This window comes from Hylobates moloch, unplaced genomic scaffold, assembly GCF_009828535.3.
Source record: "Hylobates moloch isolate HMO894 unplaced genomic scaffold, HMol_V3 SCAFFOLD_14, whole genome shotgun sequence".
In the NCBI taxonomy this organism is placed as follows: domain Eukaryota; kingdom Metazoa; phylum Chordata; class Mammalia; order Primates; family Hylobatidae; genus Hylobates; species Hylobates moloch.
In genome coordinates, this window is record NW_026652289.1 from 72,498,426 (window position 1) to 72,522,284 (window position 23,859).

General features: G+C 38.2%; 1 protein-coding gene across 21 annotated transcripts in view; it reads right to left on the reverse strand.

The window, feature by feature from the left end:
• MGA (MAX dimerization protein MGA) overlaps nucleotides 1–23,859 on the reverse strand; it is a 169,063-nt gene that overhangs the window by 32,823 nt on the left and 112,381 nt on the right. For 18 of the 21 annotated variants that reach the window (XM_032175323.2, XM_058427453.1, XM_032175328.2 and 15 more), the window contains 5 exons: nucleotides 23,026–23,371; nucleotides 9,555–9,781; nucleotides 7,613–7,798; nucleotides 2,294–2,366; nucleotides 181–698 (listed from right to left, as the gene is read on the reverse strand). In XM_032175323.2, the coding sequence (XP_032031214.1) occupies nucleotides 181–698; nucleotides 2,294–2,366; nucleotides 7,613–7,798; nucleotides 9,555–9,781; nucleotides 23,026–23,371 (1,350 nt within the window). The remainder of the gene's footprint in view (nucleotides 1–180; nucleotides 699–2,293; nucleotides 2,367–7,612; nucleotides 7,799–9,554; nucleotides 9,782–23,025; nucleotides 23,372–23,859) is intronic. The other 3 variants (XM_058427457.1, XM_058427458.1, XM_058427466.1) reach the window with 1 other exon arrangement.

Sequence of the window (23,859 nt, forward strand, 5' to 3'; positions counted from 1 at the left end):
AAAAATTCACTCTAGATATGCATCTAAACTAGGCCTATTACAAAAAGAGATAATAATTTTGTCACCCAGTTCCCAGGAAATGTCAAAATAAAGGATATCGGGACCATAACGGGCTCTGAAAAATCATGATACTACCTAGGTATACAAAGGTGCTATACCCAGATTAAAGATAATTCTCACCTGGATAAGCCCAGATGTACTTGAACTGGGTTTACGTTTATAGGCCACAAGCTTCCCTGCAGGAGAAAGCCCTGCATAAAAAGGCAGACCTTTGCCTCCATGTAATCTCTCCCTCACTGAATCCAGGGCATCTGTCTGCACAGGAGAGATATCCTCCATTTTCCCAGGGGACAATGGACCATCAGGAGTCTCTGATCCAGATTTCTCAGCCATATCATCTTGGTCTTGACATGATGGCATAGAGATTTTCACACGAGAAGAATAAACAGGAGGGTTCTTCTCACCCCGGCTCTTTCGCTGAGAAGCCAACTCAATGATGAAGCTGCCCACCTTAAGTGATTGTGGCATGCTGCTATTGATGTGCTGGGATAAGATGCTCAAAATCTTGTTCCGATCTTCCTCCCAGTTGCAGTCTGAGATGATCTCAATCAGTTTGGTGGGACCACCAGGTGACCTCTGATGCATATAAGAAGTAGAAGAGGATTCCCCTTCATTGCAGGAAGACTTCCAGCTCTTTTCTGATGAAAAATAATAATAAAAAATAAAAAGTTGAAAGATTATTTCTGCATCACAACATTTTGTATGAAACTCTGAAAAAAACTGTCACATTCTCATGTTCTTTCACAGTAGTAACTTAAAATGTATTAACTTTCACAATTTGGGAGTTTTCCAGGAAGAAAAAGTTCCAGAAAATAAGATTACAATAGTCCTCGTTATCCTGCTGCCTGGGCTCTAACAGGGAGTTCCCTTAACACTGCTCTAAATGCCACAATTATTACATTAGAGTTAGCTTGCAAACAAACCATGACCTATAACCAAGGTTAAGCTTCATTGGTATAGGCTACTATTTTGCTATACATACAGGCAAAGTGAAACTACTTGCAAGATGCTTTGAAACATGCAAAGATTAGAGTCAATCCAAAAGAACAGCAAGAAAAATGGTATTCTGATTTTTTTTTTTTTTTTTTTTTTTTTTTGAGACGGAGTCTAGCTCTGTCGCCGGGCTGGAGTGCAGTGGCGTGATAGCTCACTGCAACCTCTGCCTCCCAGGTTCAAGTGATTCTCCTGCCTCAGCCTCCCGAGTAGCTGAGACTACAGGCGCGTGCCACCATGCCCAGCTAATTTTTCTATTTTTAGTAGAGACGGGGTTTCACCATGTTGGCCAGGATGGTCTTGGATCTCTTGACCTCATGATCCGCCTGCCTCGGCTTCCCAAAGTGCTGGGATTACAGGTGTGAGCCACTGCGCCCAGCTGTAGTATTCTGATTTTAAGTGCACTCTACCTCTAATTTCTACCGCAAATGCTTCTGAATTACTTCTGTGCTTCTAGATATGATTGCTCCATTTCTACACTGTATGCAGATCACTCAACTCCCCAAAGTATTCTTTCCATGGCAACACGTTGACTAGACATGTATTTCACTAGACTCCTGGATTTCTTTAGCACAGCTTCCCAGTGAGTGTACTGGTATGTCAAGGGCCCCCATAATCCTCTCAGGATGCTCACACTCTCAGGAAGGTTCCCTCCACCCTAGCAGCCTCCTCCACTTACCTCAATGTGCTATAGAAACATTATAATTATTTGTATGTACCATGACGTTTTTTAAGAAGTTAGGAAGCCCTGCTGCTTAAGTGTCAGAAGTCTCAGGAAGCATAACCAAAAACAAATTGGTAACCACCTGACCACTATCTGTCATCAAAGTAATTCTGATAGTAGCCTCTGCCGGTTAAATCACAGTCATATTCCTTCCTTTCTCCTTCTAGATTTCCCCAGAGGTGGCAGTGATGGAGGACCAAAGGCTAATGATGCCAATATTACTGGGGTTTGGAAAGAGGTTAAAAAAAAACTCACTGACCTCATCCTAAATGTCTCTTGCAACAACATGCTTTATCAACATGAATGAATTTTCTTTTATTTTTGAGAGCAGGAGTGTTAACAGACCAAATAATGGGAAAAAAAAACCTTTTACTTATTGTCCCTGTTTTTGGCATAAGTTTGAAACAGGGTAGGCAGACATATTCTGAATTGATGGTTTGGGTTTTCTCCCATTATTACTATAATCTAGACCTAAATAATTTTTATCAAATGTTAAGATTTAGTTTTCATTCTGACCTTGTAATTTATCAGAATCATCCTCCAAGTCACAGGTGAGTTGTTTTAAGGGCTGCTGTTCAGAATCAGGTTCCTGAAGGAGACAGTAACACAGAAATACTTTAACTTAACATATATTCAATACCCACAGAAACTTGGACACAAGCATTAAATCTCTCACAAAAGTTTAAATCATTAGAATGATTGAAATGTCAACAGCTTCAATCCACATGCACATCTACATTACTATCATATAAAACCCTGGGCAAAAACACGTAGTTTTGCTCCCTAGTGTCCTTGATAACGACTGAGTCATCAAGAAAAAAATTCACATTGTACTTTATAGTAAAGAGGGAAACAAATTTACTGTTAAATGAAACAAACTACAGTTATTCAGAATATTCACCAATTGAGGCCAGTCTCGGTGGCTCATGCCTGTAATCCCAACATTCTGAGAGGCCAAGGTGGGAGGATCACTTGAGCCCAGGAGTTCAAAACCAGCCTGGCCAACATGGCAGAACCCCATCTACACAAAAAATACAAAAGCTTAGCCCCAAATGGTGGCACACACCTATAGTCCCAGTTAGTTGGGAGGCTGAGACAGAAGGATCGCTTGAGCTGAAGGTTGCAGTGAGCCGAGACCGCGCCACTGCGCTTCAGCCTGGGTGACAGAGGGAGGCCCTATCTCGAAAAAAGAAAAAAGAAAAGAAGAGAAGAGAAAAAAGAGAAAAGAGAAGAAAAGAAAAGAAAAGAAAATTTGCCAATGTGGAAAGATGCACAACTTAATAATTACAGATAAATTAATAAAACCAGAATTTTTAAAAATTACTCCAGGATCAGAAAGAATAATACTTTTTAATTTATCAAATCCTCTATTAACAGGCATTCTACCTCCAATTTCTCATTAGTAAGGACAATAGTGCACTGAACAGCTATATATATATGCATCTGTTTGAGTAAACACACATACATGCACATATCTTTGTGCCTTCATGCTATGTACACTTACATACATAGCATGAACATTACATACATAGCATGGGTCAAAAAGATATGCACATTTAAACTTTTTTGTTTTTGTCATTAACAAATTGCTGTTTAAAAGGAAAGTGCTGATTTATACCTTTAGTGGTTTTCTGGGGAGTCACCACTGATGTTGAGGTGGCAGTACAAGTGAAGGTGGAGCCCCTAGCCATCAGCTGAACCATGGAAAGGGAAGAGGTGTAGCCTAACTACAAGGGTAACTGGAATCAGAACTTATTCTTTAAATTATCTGTGAATGTGTGCCTCACTTTCTCATATAATCCTCCATGGGTTGGAAAGACTGCCACCTAGACTCTTTTATCATTCCACTTTCACTAATCAGGAGAGACTGCCCTCTTTCCTTAGTTGCAATTTTTTTTTTTAAGTCAAAGCAAGTTAAGAAAGTAGAGGAATAGGCTGGATATTGTGGCTCACGCCTGTAATCCAGCACTTTGGGAGGCCGAGGTGGGTGGACCACCTGAGGTCAGGAGTTCAAGACCAGCCTGGCCAACATGGTAAAACCACGTCTCCACTAAAGCATAGAAATTAGCCAGGCATGGTGGCATCCGCCTGTAATGCCAGCTACTCGGAAGGCTGAGACGGGAAAATCACTTGAACCCCAGAGACAGTGGTTGCAGTAAACCGAGATAGCGCCACTGCACTCCAGCCTGGGTGGCTGAGCGAGACTCCATCTTTTAAAAAAAAAAAAAAGAAAAGTAGAGGAATAAAAAAATGGCTACTCCATAGACAGAACAGCCCTTAGTTCCAATTTTTAAAATCCTAGGAAAGGAGTCTGAATAGTTCATCTTGGATCAGACACCAGCCTTTGACCCAGAACACTATTGCCAAGGAGGCAAGAGCTGTAGGATAATGGCAGTTTCCATTTAATCTATGTAGTTAATGTATTAATAGCAGATTTTGGTCTGGGCAGATAATAACGAAAGCTAGTGTTTACAGGGTACTTAAAATGTACCAGGCACATGTTGACCTAAGCATTTTACATATATGTAGAATGTCTCCCTAGACAGGCCACAGAGGATAAACAGCACATTTAAATGAAGGACTAAAATACCTCCTACCTCACAGTAAGTAAGTGTTCACTTGGTTATCTAAAAATTTATCAGATCTTGCATTAGCAGAGGATATAACCATCTAGATAGCATTATGGTGGCTCAAGTAAATGACAGATTGAGTCTTTCAGGTGTCACAAGATATAATAAGGATAACAGGCCGGGCACGGTGGCTCACGTGGGTAATCCCAGCACTTTGGGAGGCTGACGCAGGCGGATCATGAGGTCAGGAGATTGAGACCATCCTGGCTAACACAGTGAAACCCAGTGTCTACCAAAAAATACAAAAAATTAGCTGGGCGTGGTGGTGGGCACCTGTAGTCCCAGCTACTCAGGAGGCTGAGGCAGGAGAATGGTGTGAACCGGGAGGCGGAGCCTGCAGTGAGCTGAGGTTGTGCCACTGCACTCCAGACTGGGGGACAGAGCGAGACTTCGTCTCAAGAAAAAAAAAAAGGATAACAAAATGGATTTTGGGGGCTTTTTCTTTAAAATAAATAAATGAAGACACCTTTGGTGTCAAGTATACTTAGTCTTAAATCCTGGCTCCACTGCTTGCTAGCAATATAACTTAGGCCTTATTGCCTCATGTGTGCAATGGGGATAATACTACCAACCTCATATGGTTAAATAAGGTAGTATATGTAATTGCACAGCACACTGGCACACTACCTGACACATGGTAAACAGTAGCAGGATCAAATGGGAGAATGTATAATTGCCCAGTGGCAATAAGACAAGAAACTCTTATTAGTGTTTTTACTTCTCAAATGTCCTGCTTCCCCACATGTTTAAGGATGCCTAATCCCATTTCTTAAAATTGAGAAAATGATCTTATTAACCAAGTTTCAGTAAGTACTGGAATCAAATGGCATACTGTATAATTAGGATTATATGCTATGAATAACTTTACTTTGAAAAACTAATTTCTTGTGTCTTTATTCATAAAAGTTTATCCTTCTTAAAAATTCATTCATGGGTATTTTAAAGAAACCGGAGACTAGGGAGTCCCTAAAAGCCAGACCTACCTCCTGAAAGCTGGGAAAACAGAAGTTTTTTTATCCAAAATGATGTAACAAAGTAAAAGTAGTATATTAACTACTTTAAAAACTTGATGCTTTTTCTGCCTTTCCTTCTACCTCATTGAGTTTAAAGAGTTTTTATTAAAATATTTAAAAATATGAGAGAAATTATTTTAAAATATACTAAAAAGGCAATTAAAATTTTCTCTGCATAGATAATGTTTATGCTACTAGCTTAACTATATAATTTTTTAATATAGGTAACAAAGTTTTTATCATGAGATCTGAAGTTAGAACTTATAATTAAAGTGGTCATTAATAATGCTAATGTTACTGATTTTAAATATTATTTATAGGTTCTAAATGATATATAATTTACATTTTTAAATTACTGTCATCCTTATTCTGTTTTAAAATACAGGAGCTTTTAAGAAGAATTGGCATTAACGCTGCCCTTAAGAATGCTTTTCATCCTTAATTTTCCGGGGAATGAAAAATGCAGGATAGAAAATTGGTTGGATGTCCTTTGTTTTTTGCTCTTCACTTAAAGATAACATTATTCTCTTTATCTCTGCAAAATAATCACAAATACATGACTTATAACATAGTTTCTTCTTTTCACAGCCTCAGCGTTTACTTGCCTGGTAACAGCATCGGAATAGTACAGATTCTGGAAGTACATTTAATGCTCGAATTGCTGCAACTATTGGCTTCTTAGAACACTAAACCAGGAGGGATTTACTTTGAATATTATCAGTTGCAGCAAAGACTTACTACACAAGATTATGCAAAGCATATAAGGGACTAAAAGAGGAAGTGTTTTAGAATGGGAAGACATATTTTGTCTTTATTGTGTGCATGTATGTCTTTACTATACTGAAAAAAGCTGTCATTCAAACCTGATTTATTTGAGATAGAAGGGCATGTTTTCCTTTCCTCTTGATAATTCATAGAAATTGAACCAGTTTTCTTGTGTTTGCTTGAACAACTGTGTAAATCATACAGGATTTTGTTGGTACAGGGTGCATATTTGAAAACTATTCCCTATTATTGAGTTAACTTTCTTGATAACCACTGCATAATTACATTTTTCTTTTTTTTTTTTTTTGAGACGAAGTTTTGCTCTTGTTGCCCAAGCTGGAGTGCAGTGATGTGGTCTCAGCTCAGTGCAACCTTGGCCTCCTGGGTTCAAGGGATTCTCCTGCCACAGCCTCTCGAATAGCTGGGATTACAGGTGACCACCACCACGCCCAGCTAATTTTTTGTATTTTTACTAGGGATGGGGTTTCACCATGTTGGCCAGGCTAGTCTCAATCAGCCCACCTCGGCCTCCCAAAGTGCTGGGTGCAAATGTGGCCGGGTGCAGTGGCTCATGCCTGTAATCCAAGCACTTATGGAGGCCAAGGCGGGTGAATCATCAGAGGTCAGGAGTTCGAGACCAGCCTGGACAACATAGTGGAACCCCGTCTCTACTAAAAATACAAAAAATTAGCCAGACGTGGTGGCAGGCACCTGCAATCCCAGCTACCCAGGAGGCTGAGGCAGGAGAATCGCTTGTACCCAGGAGGCAGAGGTTGCACTGAGCCGAGACCACACCATTGCACTCCAGCCTGGGCAACAAGAGCAAAACTCTATCTCAAAATAAATAAATAAATAAAAGATTATTATAACAAAAAAAAAGAAAAGAAAAAGAAAGAATAATATATATATATATATATTTTGAAACAGAGTCTCACTCTGTCATCCAGGCTGGAGTAAAGTGGCATGATAGCAGCTCACTGCAACTTCCAACCTCCACCTCCCAAGTTCAAGCAATTCTCGTTCCTCAGCACCCCAGGTAGCTGGGATTACAGGCATGCGGCACCAGGCCCAGCTAACTTTTTTTTTTTTTTTTTTTTTTTGTATTTTTAGTGAAGATAGGGTTTCACCATGTTGGCCAGGCTAGTCTCAAACTCCTGGGCTCAACTGATCCACCTGCCTCAGCGTCCCAAAGTGCTGGGATTAGAGACATGAGCCACGGCACCCAACCAAGAAAGAATACTTGTAATAACCCTAAGGGACATATCATACAATAGGTACAGAGAGAAATAAACTGTTACACATGTCATGTATGACTTCTCTGCCCTGTAGGATAATTAGATTAATTATTATTCTGATAGTAATGCAAATCTTAATACCAAAAACAGGGAATTAGAAGTTAAAAAGAAATTATGCAACAAGAAACTCACCTTTGCATTATTATGGTTCTCAGGGCTAGAATGACATGAACTGTGCTGCTGAAATGATGGAGATGGGGAGGAGGAGGAAGATGGTTGTCTCTGGTCCTCTTTTTTTCGCTCATATACTCGAACTCGAGCACAAGTCATCATACTTTCAAAGTACAAGTAGACTGGATCTTTGTCCTCTTCCCGAATCTGTAAATTTCATACAACAAAATATTCCATACAGTGGGAAAAACTCCCCTAGACTCCAAAACAAAACGAATGCTAATTCTTTTTTTGTATTACAATAGTTGAAGTTTTTTAATGCAAACTTTAAAATCAAACAGCACAAGTACAGTTCATATGTGCCGAATTTTAGGGCAGTCAGAAAGGATCCAGTTCTCTATCAGGAAATTTCAGATCATACCAGAGCAGTGCATTTCAAATTATCTACAGTGAAGGATACATTGTTAATTATCAGTCCATCACAGACTGATACTTTAGTAAATACAATTAATTACTAGAAAAACTAAAAACATATAAAATACAAGGTTTTTGAATATTAGATTCAGTCTACTCAACTTGCTGTAGAGATTTCTAAATATTTACTCTTATTTTCTATCCAGTTGACCCCTGAACAACACAGGTTTGAACTGTGTAGGTCCACTCACATATGGATTTTCTTCCACCTCTGTCATCAAGACAGTAAAATCAACCCTTCCTCTTCCTCCTCAGACTACTCTATGTGAAGATAGTGAGTATGAAGACCTTTATGATGATCCACTACTGAATAGTAACATTTTCTTTCGCTTATTATTTTCTTAGTAACATTTTCTTTTCTATAGCTCACTTTATTGTAAGAATATAATATATACTACATGTAACATAAAAATATGTGTTGACTGTTTATGTTATTGGTAAGGCTTCTAGTCAACAGTACACTATTAAGAGTTCAATTTTGGGGGAGTTGAAAATTATAAGCAGAATTTTGACTGCGTGGAGATCAGCGGCCCTAACCCTTACCTTTTTCAGGTTTTGTTGTGGTTGTTTTTAAGATGGAGTCTTGCTCTGTCATCCAGGCTGGAATGCAGTGGAGCAATCTTGGCTCACCACAACCTCCGCCTCCCAGGTTCAAGCAATTCTGCCTCAGCCTCCCGAGTAGCTGGGATTATAGGCATGAGCTACCACGCCTGGCTAATTTTTCCTATTTTTAGTAGAGGCGGGGTTTCACTATGTTGGCCAGGCTGGTGTCGAACTCCTGACCTCAGATGATCCACCCGCCTCAGCCTCCCAAAGTGCTGGGATTACAAGCGTGAGCCACCGCGCCCGGCCTACCCTTGCCTATTTCATCACAGACCAGAAACAGTTTTATACTATAATAGCTCTGCTACAGCGAACATATTCAGTAGCATCGTAGTATAGGATTTTTCTTCAATCTAATGGACTAGGAGGACACATGGATTTGAAAGTAAGACTTGCTTAAGCCATTAACACAATGAATAACTTCCTACTTTTACCTACCAGTCTTCACAGTCATATTATATCAACTGTTACTTTAAATCTTAAACTTTACTGATATTATTGTGCATTTTTAAATTTGCTTTTAAAAGCTTTTTCCTAATGTTTTTCTACTAATAATATATACGGCTTATATTGATTACTAATATTCTACAATACAGGAGTAGTATCTTTAAAAAACTTTTTTCAAGCCATGTAAAAAAGCCCATGTTTCTATGATCTTCTTGAAGAGAAGATGGCTATTTTTTAAAATTACTACCACTCATTTCTACTTTTAAGACATTTTTAAAGTGCCAGCACTAAACTGATTAAACCAGAAAGAAGATGTCTTATAAACATATTACTGAAAGCAAAATGATTCACAAAATATCAACCAAAAATCTGGTTGAAACACACCATCTTTACACATGACTTTGATAACTTGTAATAAAAGATTAAATTCCAGACTTACCACAGGATTGGGTTTGGGAGTATATGACCGTGCAGATTTAATTCCAGTGAGCAGTTTGCCCTTCACAGTAGGAGATAAAACTTCTGGCTGAGGCAATAACAATGGTTTCATAGGCTCAATGACAGAAGGCGTGGGGATATAAACTGGTTCTGGATCTACTTCACCTTCTACTTTTACCCATAATGGGTAATGTCGAACAGGCTGTTCAGGCTCTGTTTCACATATAGCTTAACAAAAAAGAAGAGTAAGGTTTTAGGTACTTTTGGCAACAAAAGATCAATACTGAGGCACTGCCAAAACAAAATATGCTCCCTCACAAAAGGGAGTAACTCATTAAAATAATCAACTAGACGACCCCCCAAGGGCATTTAGTTGTATTCATATACTTTAATTTATTCATCTTTAAATATTTATTGAACACCAGCTATCAACCAGATACTGTTTTAGGCATTAGAATGAACACAGCTATGAATAAAACAAAGTTCTTGCCCTCAGAGTTTAAAATCCAGTAGGGGAAGACAAACCCATAAATATATAATATCAAGTAATGGTAAGCCATGTAGAAAAACACAGCAAGGTAATTAAGGAATGAAGAATTAAAAGGGAGATGCCATTATATTTAGCAGGGTCAGAGAAGATCTTACTGAAAAAATACTTTTTTTTTTTTTTTTTTTTTTTAAACAGAGTCCTGTTCTGTCACCCAGGGTGGAGTGCAGTGGTGCGATCTTGGCTCATGGCAACCTCTGCCTCCCAGGTTCAGGAGATTCTCATGCCTCAGCCACTTGAGTAGCTGGGATTACAGGCATATGCCACCACACCTGGCTAATTTTTATATTTTTAGTAGAGATGGAGTTTTGTCATGTTGGCCAGGCTGGTCTCGAACTCCTGGCCTCAAGTGATCCACCCAACCTTGGCCTCCCAAAGTGCCAGACTACAGTTGTGAGCCACCGTGCCTAGTCAAAAAGATAACTTTTAACCACATTTCCTAAATAATAACAACAAACATTTACTGAACCTTACTATTTAATAGTTGTGAGCATTGTTCTAAGCACCTGTGCTAAGCACTTCATGTGTTTTAACTTCAACACCTCTTGAGGTAGATGTCATTACCATGGTACAGAAGCTGAGGTGCAGGGATGTCCAATCAGTAAGAGGCAGACCCAGAATTAAATTCTGTCTATCTGGCTCCAGAGACCAAGCTGTCACTACTGCATTCTAATGACAAATTGTAATCAAAAGACAACCTGAACTCAGTACAGGAGTAAAAACACTTATATCAGTATAGACGCAACAAAACCCAACTAAGGTAAAATCACACTATCAAGAAGTTCTGTATACCATTCCACAATTTATATCAAAATGTCATGTTATAGACCAAGATATGCATTTTTACTTGTTAATAAATAATCCCCAAAAAAATGTGCACAAAGGAAAACATGCATTGATTACTTCACCAAATTAAAAAGATCTAGGTTAAGAGGCTCCCGGGTTTACTTATTTTTTTCAAGAGTACAAGTCTCACTCTGTTGCCCGGGCAGTGGCACAATCATGGCTCACTGTAGCCTCCTGGCTAAAGTGATCTTCCTGTCTCAGGCTCCCAAGTAGCTAGGTCTACAGGTACATGCCACCATGCCTGGACAGGTCTTTAAAAAAAATTTTTAGGTCTTTAAAAAAAGGTTTAGTTGTTAAGAGCTGATTAAAGGTAATATAAAGAAAAAAAATTTTTTTTTTAGAGACCAGGTCTCACTATGTTACCCAGACCTGTTTTGAACTCCTGCTCAAGCAATCCTGCAGCCTCAGCCTCCTGAGTCACTGGGATTACAGGCATGAGCCACTACGCCCAGCACTACTGGTTTTATTCTTTAAGTAAACTGCCCATTCCCATAAAGCAGCCGTAGTGAAGCAAGTGTATTTCTGCATTTTAATGGTCAGTCCTCACAGAGGACATGTAGCTGGTTCAAAGCCAAAGACCCAAAACTTTTCACCTAGAGTCACATGAAATATGACTGAGTGGCATTCATACTTAATTCAAATACTTACTTCAATTAATCTTTCATGACAAAGCAGAATCTAAGCTGCTACCTGATTTTCATAAGTAGCATATTTGCTCTGAACATTAATAACAACTGGTAAAGAACACCTTTGTCTAAGGGGCTCCTGAGGTAAATATACGGGCACAACCACAAAATTTGAATAAAGGTTTAAAAATTTAAAAGGGAGTGGGAGGTGGGGACAACAAAGCTAGAAAGTGATTGAGTCAATTAGCCAGCTGCAGTCTCTGTCAACTACCTTTTAAAATGTAGCTCCTTTATAACATAATTCACCAATGTTTCTGGGTTGTTTTTTATTTTGAGACAGAACTTGAGACTCTGTCACCCAGGTTGGAGTGCACTGGCACCATCATGGCTCTCCATAGCCCTGGCCTCCCTGACTCAAGAGATCATCTCACTGCCTCATCTTACAGCTGAGACTACAAGCACACACCACTTTGCTAATTTTTTAATTTTAACTTTTTTGTAGAGATGGCACAAAGGTTTCTAGACACCAATATTCATTTATGCATTCAAATATTTGAATTTCTACTACGTATCAGACTTTGCAGATACAACAATGAATAAAACTGACAAAAATCCTTGCTCTCAGGTAGCTTTTGGGGGAAGTAAGATGAGACAGGCAATATGACGAATAAGGAAAATGTGTTGGAATATGGTTAGGTGCTTAAGAAAAAAAAGAGGAAAGGAAATAGCATATGTAGTAAGTATGTACAAGTATGTCTTTTGAGGCTTGCCCTCCCAGTGAAGGTGGTATTAAGGGGTTCTACCACACATTTAATAAAAACTTTCTTGTTCAGTGTAGCTAATTATTTTATACACATATTAATTATAAGACAAAAACAAAAGCGCCTTTAGGGCAAGCAAGACGTCTTGGACTTCTATCAATAATCCTTTAAGGATTTTCTAAGCCTCCATAAACTAAGCATTATACTAAGCAAAGGTCCCTTTTCATCTTTTCCTTTTGAAATAATAGCTACAAAATACACAGTACAGTACTTCAAAAAAAAAAAAAACTCTTAAGATACCGAGAATGATTATTCATATTTCTCTTAATCTCTCACAGGAAATCAAAGACAATTTTAAAATTTCAACTGTGAATAAGTAGGAAATGGTTAATCTGTCACCAGAATGGGAAAAAATGAGAAATGGAGCTTCCAATAAATAGGGGAGTTCATAAAAGGAGTTGACTGAGAGGGGTAGAGTTCAGTTCTGTTTACGACATGTTTTAAATTGGAAGGACAGCAACATACTAAAAATAGGGTAGGGAACCAGGTGCAGTAGCTCACACCTACAATCCCAATACAGATGCCAAGGTGGGAGGATCTCTTGAGGCCAGGAGTCCAAAACCAGCCTGGGCAACATAGCAAGACCCTGTCTCTACAGAATATAAAAAGCTTTAGCTGGGCATGGTGGCATGTACCTGTGGTCCTAGCTACTCCAGAGGCTAAGACGGAAGGATCGCTTGAGCCAGGGAGATCAAGGATACAGTTAGCTATGATCAAGACACAGCACTCCAGCCTGGGTGACAGAGCAAGACCCTCTCTCTCAAAAATACATGTAAATAAATAAAATAGCATGGGAATTAAAAATCAGGACCATCATTGGCAGAGACTAGTAGAACTGAAGCCATGAAAACAGACTCCCCACAAAGGCAAGAACAAAATACTGATCCCTCACACTCACTGGCCCACTGTTCACTTGATTCCTTTATACAGCCTGGGATCCAAGATACAGCACCTCTTTATTCCCCCTTATAATGACACTAGAGATTCTCCTACTCTTTCCCTGAAACTCAGGAAAAAAAAGAACAACACTCAGCAGGAATAGGTGGAATTAAGGGGAGAAGCTGAGTAGCACATATTCATTGACAGGAGCCAAGAATAGAAATCAGTTTTAACAAAGAAATGGTCTCCTCATTTCTACTGAAATGCCTCCTAATATATATTACCTTCCCCAAGTCCCCTAGCTTTATCACTCTGTCTTCTGGCTTCTCAGTAAGCCTTTTGTTCATAACACTTAAAACATTACAGGAATTTAGTTACTTGTGGGACTTAAAATTACAATAAATATGTATCTTTTCACCACATACCTGTTTTATCAAATTGACAGTAACCTCTTAGAGAGATGGATTTGTTTTAATTGCCTATATTCTACCTCCTCACTCCTAGCAGTGTCCACAGTAGTTGCACCATAAATGAATAGCATTACGCTTAGAAGACCTACAAGAACTGCCATGCTGATACAGCACACTAACACACCATGCTCCTTTTCCTCTGACTTCTGTAGGCATTTTGAATCTCTTTATAATGAAATGTAACATTTATAAAGAAATGTACATAAACAATATACAACTCAATACATATTAAGAACTATACATCCATGTAAACACTATACAAGAAATAGAACAGTGCTATCAATTCCAGAACCCTTTCTCAATCACAATCCCTCCCCTTCCTATAAAAAAGGCACTTAAATGATAGATACCTCTTTGCTTTCCTTTTTTGAATGTCAAAGTATAACACCTAAATATCATACCTTAATTTTGCCTACTTTAGGCCGGGCACGGTGGCTCACGCCTGTAATCCCAGCACTTTGGGAGGCCAAGGCACGCAGATCACGAGGTCAGCAGATTGAGACCATCTTGGCTAACATGGTGAAACCCCGTTTCTACTAAAAATACAAAAAATTAGCCAGGTGCGGTGGCGGGTGCCTGTAGTCCCAGCTACTTGGGAGGCTGAGGCAGGAGAACAGTGTGAATCCGGGAGGCGGAGCTTGCAGTGAGCTGAGATCGCACCACTGCACTCCAGCCTGGGCGACAGAGCAAGACCCCGTCTCAAAAAAAAAAAAAAATTGCCTACTTTAAAAGTTTATATTAATGGAATCAAAGACATATTCTTTTACCTGGCATTTTTCCCCTTCAATATTATATTTGTAAAATTCATCTATGCTGAAACACAGAGTTATAATTCATTCATTTTCACTGTGGCATTTCACTGAATATTCATACTACTGTTTATTCTTCTATTGTTATTACACATTCGGGGTTGTTTTCAGGTTTTAGATACTGTGAGAATCATGTAAATATTCTTATATAATGCAGTTCTGCTTGTTATTCTAGAGTCAAACTGCTAGATCAAGGGCTATGAATCTTCAACTTTACTAGATACTGCCAAACTATATTCCAAAGTGGTTACACCTATTTATTTCCCTGTCAGCAGTGTAGGAGATTTCCCATTGTTCACTGTCTTTATCAATAGTCGGTATTAGCTGAGGTTTGTAATGATAACCATTCTGGAAGGCGTCTAGTAGAATCTCACCATGGATTTAATTTGGATTTCCCCAATTACAAATGAGCTGTTCAACATTCCACTTTATGAAATGCTTCTGAAACTCTTGCTCATTTTTTCTACAGGAGTGTTCATTATTAATTTGTAGACACCTTTATATATTTCGGATATAGGTCCTTAGATATTACAAATATCTGCTTTTATTTTATTTATTTTTGAGACAGAGTCTCATTCATATCTCCCAGGCTGGAGTGCAGAGGCACAATCTCAGCTCACTGCAACCTCCATCTCCCAGGTTCAAGCAATTTTTGTGCCTCGGCCTCCCAAGTAGCTGGGATTAGAGGCACACCCTATCACACCTGGCTAATTTTTGTATTTTTAGTAGAGATAGGGTTTCACCATGTTGGCCAGGCTGGTCTCAAATTCCTGACCACAAGTAATCCGCCCACCTCAGCCTCCCGAAGTGCTGGAATCACAGGCGTGAGCCACCGTGCCCAGTCCCTGAATTTCTTATTTTAAAGTTGTCAAATGGCTTGATCTTTTCGCCAAGAATTGGTTTTCTTCTGTCATGTTTAAGAAAGTTTTTCCTAATATGAGATCCTGTATACATTTGCCTGTATCTTCTAAATGCTGTATTGTTTAGTCATTGAAAATTAGGTGTATAATGTACCTACAAATTATTTCCATGTATGGTGTGAGAAACGAATAAAGTTTCTGGTTTTCCCATATGGATGTACAATAATCCTATCACGATTTGGTGAAAAGATCATTCTTTCTTTATTTCTTTGCCACTTTTGTCAAATCGAGTCCATTTATGTTTGAATCTGTTTACAGTATTCTTTTATTTTATTTTGAGACAGTCTCACTTTGTCACCCAGTGCAATAGTGCGATCTCGGCTCACTGCAACCTCAGCTTCCTGGGTTCAAGAGATTCTCGTGGCTCAGCCTCCCGAGTAGCTGGGATTACAGGCGCACACCACCACGCCCAGCTAATTTTTTGTATTTTTAGTAGAGACGGGGTTTCGCCATGTTGCACAGGCTGGTTTCGAACTCCTGAGCTCAGGCAATCTGCCCACCTCGGCCTCCCAAAGTGCTAGGATTACAGGTGTAAGCCATCGCGTCTGGCCTTAGTTTTTTCACTCTGTTACCCAGGCTGGAGTGCAGTGGCGCTATCACAGCTCACTGCAGGCTCAACCTCCTGGCCATACTTTTGCCTCAGCCTACTGCACAGCTGGGACAACAGGCCTGAGCCACCATGCCATCAGCCAAAATTTTTTTTATTTTTAGTAGAGACGGAAGTATTGCTATGTTGCTCACGCAGGTCTCGAACTCCTGGGCTCAAGCGATCCTCCTGCCTTGGCCCCACAAAGTGCTGGGATGACAAGGCATGAGTCACAGCACCCAGCCTGTAGCCTCTCTATTCGGTTCTACTTGTCTATTCATTTTATGACAAGCCAGTATCACCCATATTACATGTGGTAATTTTGTAACTCTTGACATACAATAAAATCCTTCCATTCTGCCACTGTTCTTCAAGATTGACCTGGTTATTTCTAGGTTCTTTGCATTTCCATATAAATTATAAGTTCTGCTTTTCATGTTTCACATAAAAAGCTGTCAGAGTTTTGATTAGGACTGAAATAAGATTACAGATGAAAGTGAGAAGCAGCATTTTTCCGAGGTTCACTTGCTAAGAGTTATTTTTTAAATAAAAAATGTTGAATTTTTATCAATTTAACCATATTCATTAATTCATTAATATCATAAATGATCTCATTTAATGTCATACAACAAATTACATACATATTCATATCTAAATCAAATTTCTACCCCTAATCACTAATACGTATTTTATACATATGGACATATTTACTAATTACAACATATGATGTCACCATAATTTAGAACATTAATTTTTTTTTTTTGAGACAAGGTCTCACTCCTCTGTCACCCAGACAGGAGGTGCAGGGGCATAATTTCAGTTCACTGCAACCTCTGCCTCCCAGGCTCAAGTGATCCCCCCACCTCAGCCCCCCAAGTAGCTCGGACTACAGGTGCATGCCACCACACCAGGCTAATTTTTTGTATTTTTGGTAGAGATAGGGTTTTGCCATGTTGCCCAGGCTGGTCATGAACTCCTGAACTCAGATGATTCACCAGTCTCGGCCTCCCGAAGTGCTGAGATTACAGGCATGAGCCACCGTGCGTGGCCAGGTACATTCTTTATCAAAGTTGTTTAGACTATTCTAAGTTCTTTGTTTTTCATAAAAATTTTAGAAACTTGCCAATTTCTAACCCCCAGAAGCCTGTTAGGATTTTGACTGGAATAGCATCAGCAGATCTATAGGCCAATTTGTGAAAATTATCTTACCAAGAGTGTCTTCTGATAAATGAAAACAATATATTTTTCCATTTATTTAGGCCTCTTAAAATCACTCTCAGCAATGTCTTATAGTTTTTAGTATACAGGTTTTAGGCATCTTTTATCAAAGTTATCCTTAAGTGTCTCTTCTCTTTGGATGCTATTTTAAATGGTATTTTTTAAATCTCAATTTATCTCAATTTCCAATTGTTCATTGCTTATATGTACAAATATGTTGCATACTGATCATGTATGCTGCAACCTCATTAAACTGACTTACAGCTCTAGTAGCTTATTTTGTAGATTCCCTAGGATTTTCCTATCCACGAATAAAGCCAATTTTTACTTCTTTCTTTCCAATCTGGATACCTCTCTCTTTATCATGCCTTACTGCACTGGGGCTACGAACTCCTGTGTATAACGTTAAACAGAAGTGGTAAAAGTGGGCATTCTTCCTCATTCCCAGTCTTTGGGAGAGAACAATAAGTCTTTTATCATTAATATGTCAATTGTAATATTTTTCAAAGATTCTTTTATCCAGTTAGAAAATTCCTTGCTATTCCTAGTGTGCTGAGAATTTTTACCAGAAATGAATTTTGTCAGTCTTTCAAAAATATCTCTTAATCAGGTGGAGTTTGAACACACCAGAAATTTATCACTGCCACCTCAACCAAAACTGGCATCAGCAATGTAAAAATCCCAAAACATCTTATTGATGCTCACTTCAAGAAGCAGTTGCAGAAGCCCAGACACCAGGAAGGTGAGATCTCTGACACAGAAAAAGAGAACTACAAGACTACAGAGCAGTGCAAGATTGATCAGAAAGCTGTGGACTCACAAATAGCACGAAAAATCAAAGCTATTCCTCAGCTCCAGGGCTACCTGCGATTTGTGTTTGCCCTGATGAATGGAATTTATCCTCACAAATTGGTGTTTTAAATTTCTTAAGAATCTAATTAAATAATACTATATATATGTATCTATACTACATATACACTACATATATCAAGATATCTATCTATATATAGTGAGATAGATAGATATATCTTGAGGTGATAAATGTTGAATTTTTATCAATTTAACCATATTAATTCATTATCATAAATGATCTCATTTAATCTGTTATATGGCAAATTACATAAATATTCATATCTAAATCAAATTTCTATCCCTAATATGTATTTTATACATATGGACATATTTACTAACTACAACATATGATGTCACCGTAAATTAGAACATTAATTTTTTCTTTTTTTTGAGACAGGGTCTCACTCTGTCACCCAGACTGGTCTTTTTTTAAGTCCATTGTAATGGCAAAGTATACTGATTGATTTTTCAAATGTTAAACAAATCCCACACTTCTAGGATACACCCCACTTAGTCATGATGTAGTATCCTTTAAATATATTGTTGGATTTGAGTTGCTAAACTAAATTTAGAAATTTTAAATCTGTGTTCATAAGGGTTATCAGTCTACAGTTTTCTTGTAAAGTCTTCTTATGGATTGAATATCAGGGTAATGCTGGTCTCATAAGATGACACCATTTTATGGAAGACTGTATCAAATGGGATTTAGTCTTTAATGTTTTATAGAATTCAACAGTGAAGCAACTCAGACCACAATTATTATTGCAGGGTTCACCACTACAAGTTCAATTCTCTAATAAGTATAAGGCAAGCAGTCATCTATTTCTTCTTGAGTGAGTTTTGTAGCTTGTGTCTTTTAAAGAGTTTTTCTATTTCATCTGAGTTGTCCAATTTACTGACATAAAGTTGTTCATAATATTGCCATGTCATCCTTTCAATGTCTGTACTGAAGTCGCCTTTCATTCCTAATAATGGTAATTAGTATGTTCTCTTTATTCCTCAGTCTGGCTACAAGCATCAATTTTATTGATTTTTTTCTTTATATTGTTAATTTATAGGTATATTAAGTGGGCTCAGAAAACAGAAATGACAAGTTTTATTCTTTCCCTTGGTACTACCCACAACAGTTAGGCACAGTACCTCTGCACAGCCAGCAGTATTTTTTGACAAACCAAAGGATAAGCAGGTGATAAAAGTAAAGGCCACTGGGTCTACAATAAGGAGGCAGAATTAAAATTTCAGAAATTGTACAAGACAGAAAAAGCATGAGGACTTGGCAGTCCCCTACAACTCACTTAGTATCTTTATGACCTTGGAGAACAAGTCACTAAGCACTCAATTAGCTCATTTCTAAAATGGAGAATGAAGCCTCCTTATCATATAAGGTTGCAGGTTTAAATGATAGAACCCTCATAGAGTGCTATGCATAAGAGTGTCCAATAATGTTACCCATCTTTTTTTCAGCAATGGATTGAACCATTACAAAAAAATTTTTAAGTCTGTTACAATGACAAAAAAAAGTATTAAATGTCGAGATTTTACACATTGAGAACACTTTTTATTTATATATTAACTATATAATAAAAACACACAAAAAATTAAAACTGTGCTAAAGAATATGAAAAGAAACAAGTCTTCCATCATACCTAGTGTTGCAGTGACAACACTTTTAACCATTTATGTTTATTTTTAGTGGTTAGACTCATTCTAAATAAAATGCTTATACCTCAACTTCATAACTTACTTTTTTTTACCCTCAGTTTCCACCTATCTTTTTGCAAAACATACTAAAGGACTGCATCTTTTCCAGTTTTTATATTTTTTTCTTTGTCCATTTTTGGTATCAGCAACATGTTTGCCTCTAAGAACTCTTTCCTATTTCTACTCCTTTTACATACCAGTTGTTAACAAAAATATCATCCTTCCTTTTTCTTTTTTTTTTGATACGGAATCTTGCTTTGTCCCCCAGGCTGGAGTGCAGTGGCACAATCTCAGCTCACTGCAAGCTCCGCCTCCCAGGTTCACGCCATTCTCCTGCCTCAGCCTCACGAGTAGCTGGGACTACAGGCGCCCGCCACCACGCCTGGCTATTTTTTTTTTTTTTTTTTTTTTTTTTGTATTTTTGGTAGAGACGGAGTTTCACCATGTTAGCCAGGACGGTCTCAATCTCCTGACCTCGTGATCCACCTGCCTCAGCCTCCCAAAGTGCTGGGATTACAGGCATGAGCCACCATGCCCGGCTATCCCTCCTTTTTCGTCCTTCCCTAACAGCACAAGAAAACTGATGGCTCCTAGATAGGGAATAGCAAGCTTTGCTTTTGATGATGAACTGTACCAGTAAGAAAACAAAAAAATACTTTGGTAACTGGCTATTGGAGCTTAATTATAGTCAAGGATAGGACACAAGATGAAGACAATAATCAAAAAGCAGTAAAGCCTAAGAGGTCAGCAGTATTCCTGCTTATGTGTGCTTCTGTATCTTATTTTTGTTGCTTTGAAATGGAAATGCTTGTCTTAAGCATAAGAAGGGAGTAAACTCAGTAAGGAGATATGGATAGAACAAAACTAATAAATCTACACTATGCTTCATTTTAAATCTTTAAAATCTTATTTACACAAAGATCATTTAGGTATTTAAATACACTATATCTCACTTAAATGCTAAAATAGAAATAAGAATAGCCTGGCACTGGTCATAAAACAGGAGAGGCCAGAAAGAAATCCAGGCATTAATGTATTTTAATTTATTATATTACAGGTGACATTTTAGTTCAGTTGGAAAAGTGTATTTCTCAATAAGTGATGGTACAACGGCTAGGCATTTGGGGGAAATATGATTCCCTACTAAAATCCCAGATCAAATAAATTCAGATATATTAACAACTTATTTTTTTAAGTCCAAAAAAGTACTAGAAGAAATATAATTAAATATTTTTATAATCTCAAGATAGAGAAAGACTTTCTAAGCAAGACTTTAAAGACAGAAACCAAGCCCTTTGGGAGGCAGAGGTGGGCCGATCATAAGGTCAGGAGTTCGAGACCAGCCTGGCCAATATGGTGAAACCCCATCTCTACTAAAAATACAAAAATTAGCCAGGTGTGGTGGTGCATGCCTGTAGTCACAGCTACTTGGGAGGCTGAGACAGAAGAATTGCTTGAATCCAAGAGGCGGAGGTTGCAGTGAGCCAAGATCGTGCCACTGCACTCCAGCCTGGGCGACAGAATGAGACGCTGTATCAAAAAAAAAAAAAAAAAAAAAAAAGACAGAAACCATAAAAAGAAAAGACTGCCAAGTTTAACTATCACTGCTTTTTCACTGGCGGCAGGTGGGCAGTGGGGGAGGGAACCTTGAACAAAATGAAAATGTAAATTACAAAATTATAACCTAGAAAATATAAAGCTTCCGCAAACTAAAGGAAAAAAACACACTCCAATAAAAGTTAGCAAAGAATTCAAAAAGGCAATTTACAGAAAAAAAGTTTATGATAAATGGTCAATAAACCTATCACAGAAGAAATACAAATCTAAAACAAAATATCAATTTCTGTCTATCCACATGACAGTTTTAAAAGTTTTAAAATATTCAGTGTTAGAATAGAAAACTAACTGGGTACAGTGGCTCACGCCTATTGTAATCCTAGCACTTTGGGAGGCTGAGGCAGGAAGATTGCCTGAGCTCAGGAGTTCAAGACCAGCCTAGGCAACATGGTGAAACCCCGTCTCTACTAAAATACAAAAAAATTAGCTGGGCACCTATAATCCCAGCTACTCAGGAGGCTGGAGCAGGAGAAGCATTTGAACCCAGGAGGCAGAGGTTGCAGTGAGCTGAGATCATGCCACTGCACTCCAGCCTGGGCAACAGAGCAAGAGAACAGAAAACTGGCACCATCCAGTATCTGACTACTGGCATAAGTCTAAACTTGGTACAAGTCTAGTGACATCTACAAATGTTTAACATGTACACACTGTCACAGCAATTCCACTTTTAATAGCCTATCCTGAACATGGATGTTCATCACCATTCAGTTTATAATAAAGAAAACCCAAAAAGGCTAACTATCCAACCAAAGGGATTATAACAACATGAAGCCATTAAAACTAACATTATAAATTAGATCTACAATTGTTGATGTGGAAAGCAGAACATGACCTTATGATGGAACATACACTGAAATATTAATCATCATCTCTGATTGAAATGAGCACAGAGCAACAGGAAATGTAAACATAAATTGCCAAAAAAAGAAGTATTAATCCCCTGATAAACTAAGAAACCTGTTTCAATTACACGGTAAAATCATTTCAATACATTTGAACAAAATAAAAAGACATAACAGAAACTAAAAAAATCAATAATGAAATAATATGTAACTTGGGTCTACATCTATGTCATATTTTATCCTCTCCCACCAAAAAAAACCCTGATTTTCAACACAGTACATGATGTTCAGCTTTACCACACCCCTACTTTGTCCCCAAATCTCCAATTATGACCAGAGGGTCTTTTTGCAAACTTCTCCTTTTAGAAAATATGATGCATTATATGGATCATCTATAGTCTTTCCAAGGAACGTACGTGTGTCTACCTGTGTGTGCATGCACATGCGCACAATCCAGAAAACGGAAGAAACTCAGGTCAAGGGCATTCTAGAAAACCAAGTAACAGTATGATTTAAATTTAGCACAAAAAAGCAATTCTCAGAGAACAATTCAACTTAAAAAAGGTGTGTGTTTGTATGCATTTCAGACGGCCAGTCAGAAAGAGCATGTAAGGATAAGAAGTCTCAAAGCTCTTATTGGATAATTGATCGGGATTAAGGTAGGTTGTATTATTCTAAAATAACCATACTTTTCCAAAAACTGATACGGCACAGTTTTAACTCTCAATTAATACTCACTGTATTCTAGCTTCTTTCTCTTCTTCTTCTCTTTCAATTGTTCCTCCTCCTCCCTGAGTCCCTCTTCTTCTTCCCTTGCCTCCTCTCCCAGAGTATCATAAAATACTGGATCTCGATGAGCAGCCTTCCTCTGAAAATGCTTAGTTTTGGATCCTCCTTTAACAAGTACAACTTTTCTTTTCAAACAAGTACAACCAAACATGCAGTCTGGTCGGCGGCAGTGAGCAGGTTGGCGCTTCTCCAAAGCTAGACTGGAACATACACAACCCAGTCGACAGAAGTCATTGTTGCAGGGAGGGGCTCGTTTCCTTATGATTGTGTGGATAGGTTTAGTTTTGAGGGAGGCCTAAAGTCAAAGCAGAAAATTGTAATTCCACTAAACCATCCCCCTACACCACCAACAACTTATGGTCATATACTGGACTGCACTACTCTCTGATTTTAAGTACTAACAGCACAGGACTAATGCAGATTCAAAAGACAGAACATGAATATAACCAGGGCTCTGAACAATTTGCTATTCTAATGCTTAGTACAGACAATTACAGGCAAAACTATCAAGGATGGATTTATTTTCAATATAAATTATACATAATGTTCTAAGGCAAAGATTAACAAAGGTTGAGACCCATGAGCCAAATGCAGCCTGTGTCATAAAGTTTCACTGGAACGCAGCCAGGCTAATTCATACACATACCGTCTGAAGAACTACAACAGCAGAGTTCGGTAACTACTATAGAGAGTGTATAGTCTGCAAAGCCTTAAAATATTTATCATTTGGCTCTTTACAGAAAAAGGTTGCTGGTCCCTACTGTAGGGTAATTAATAAAAAAA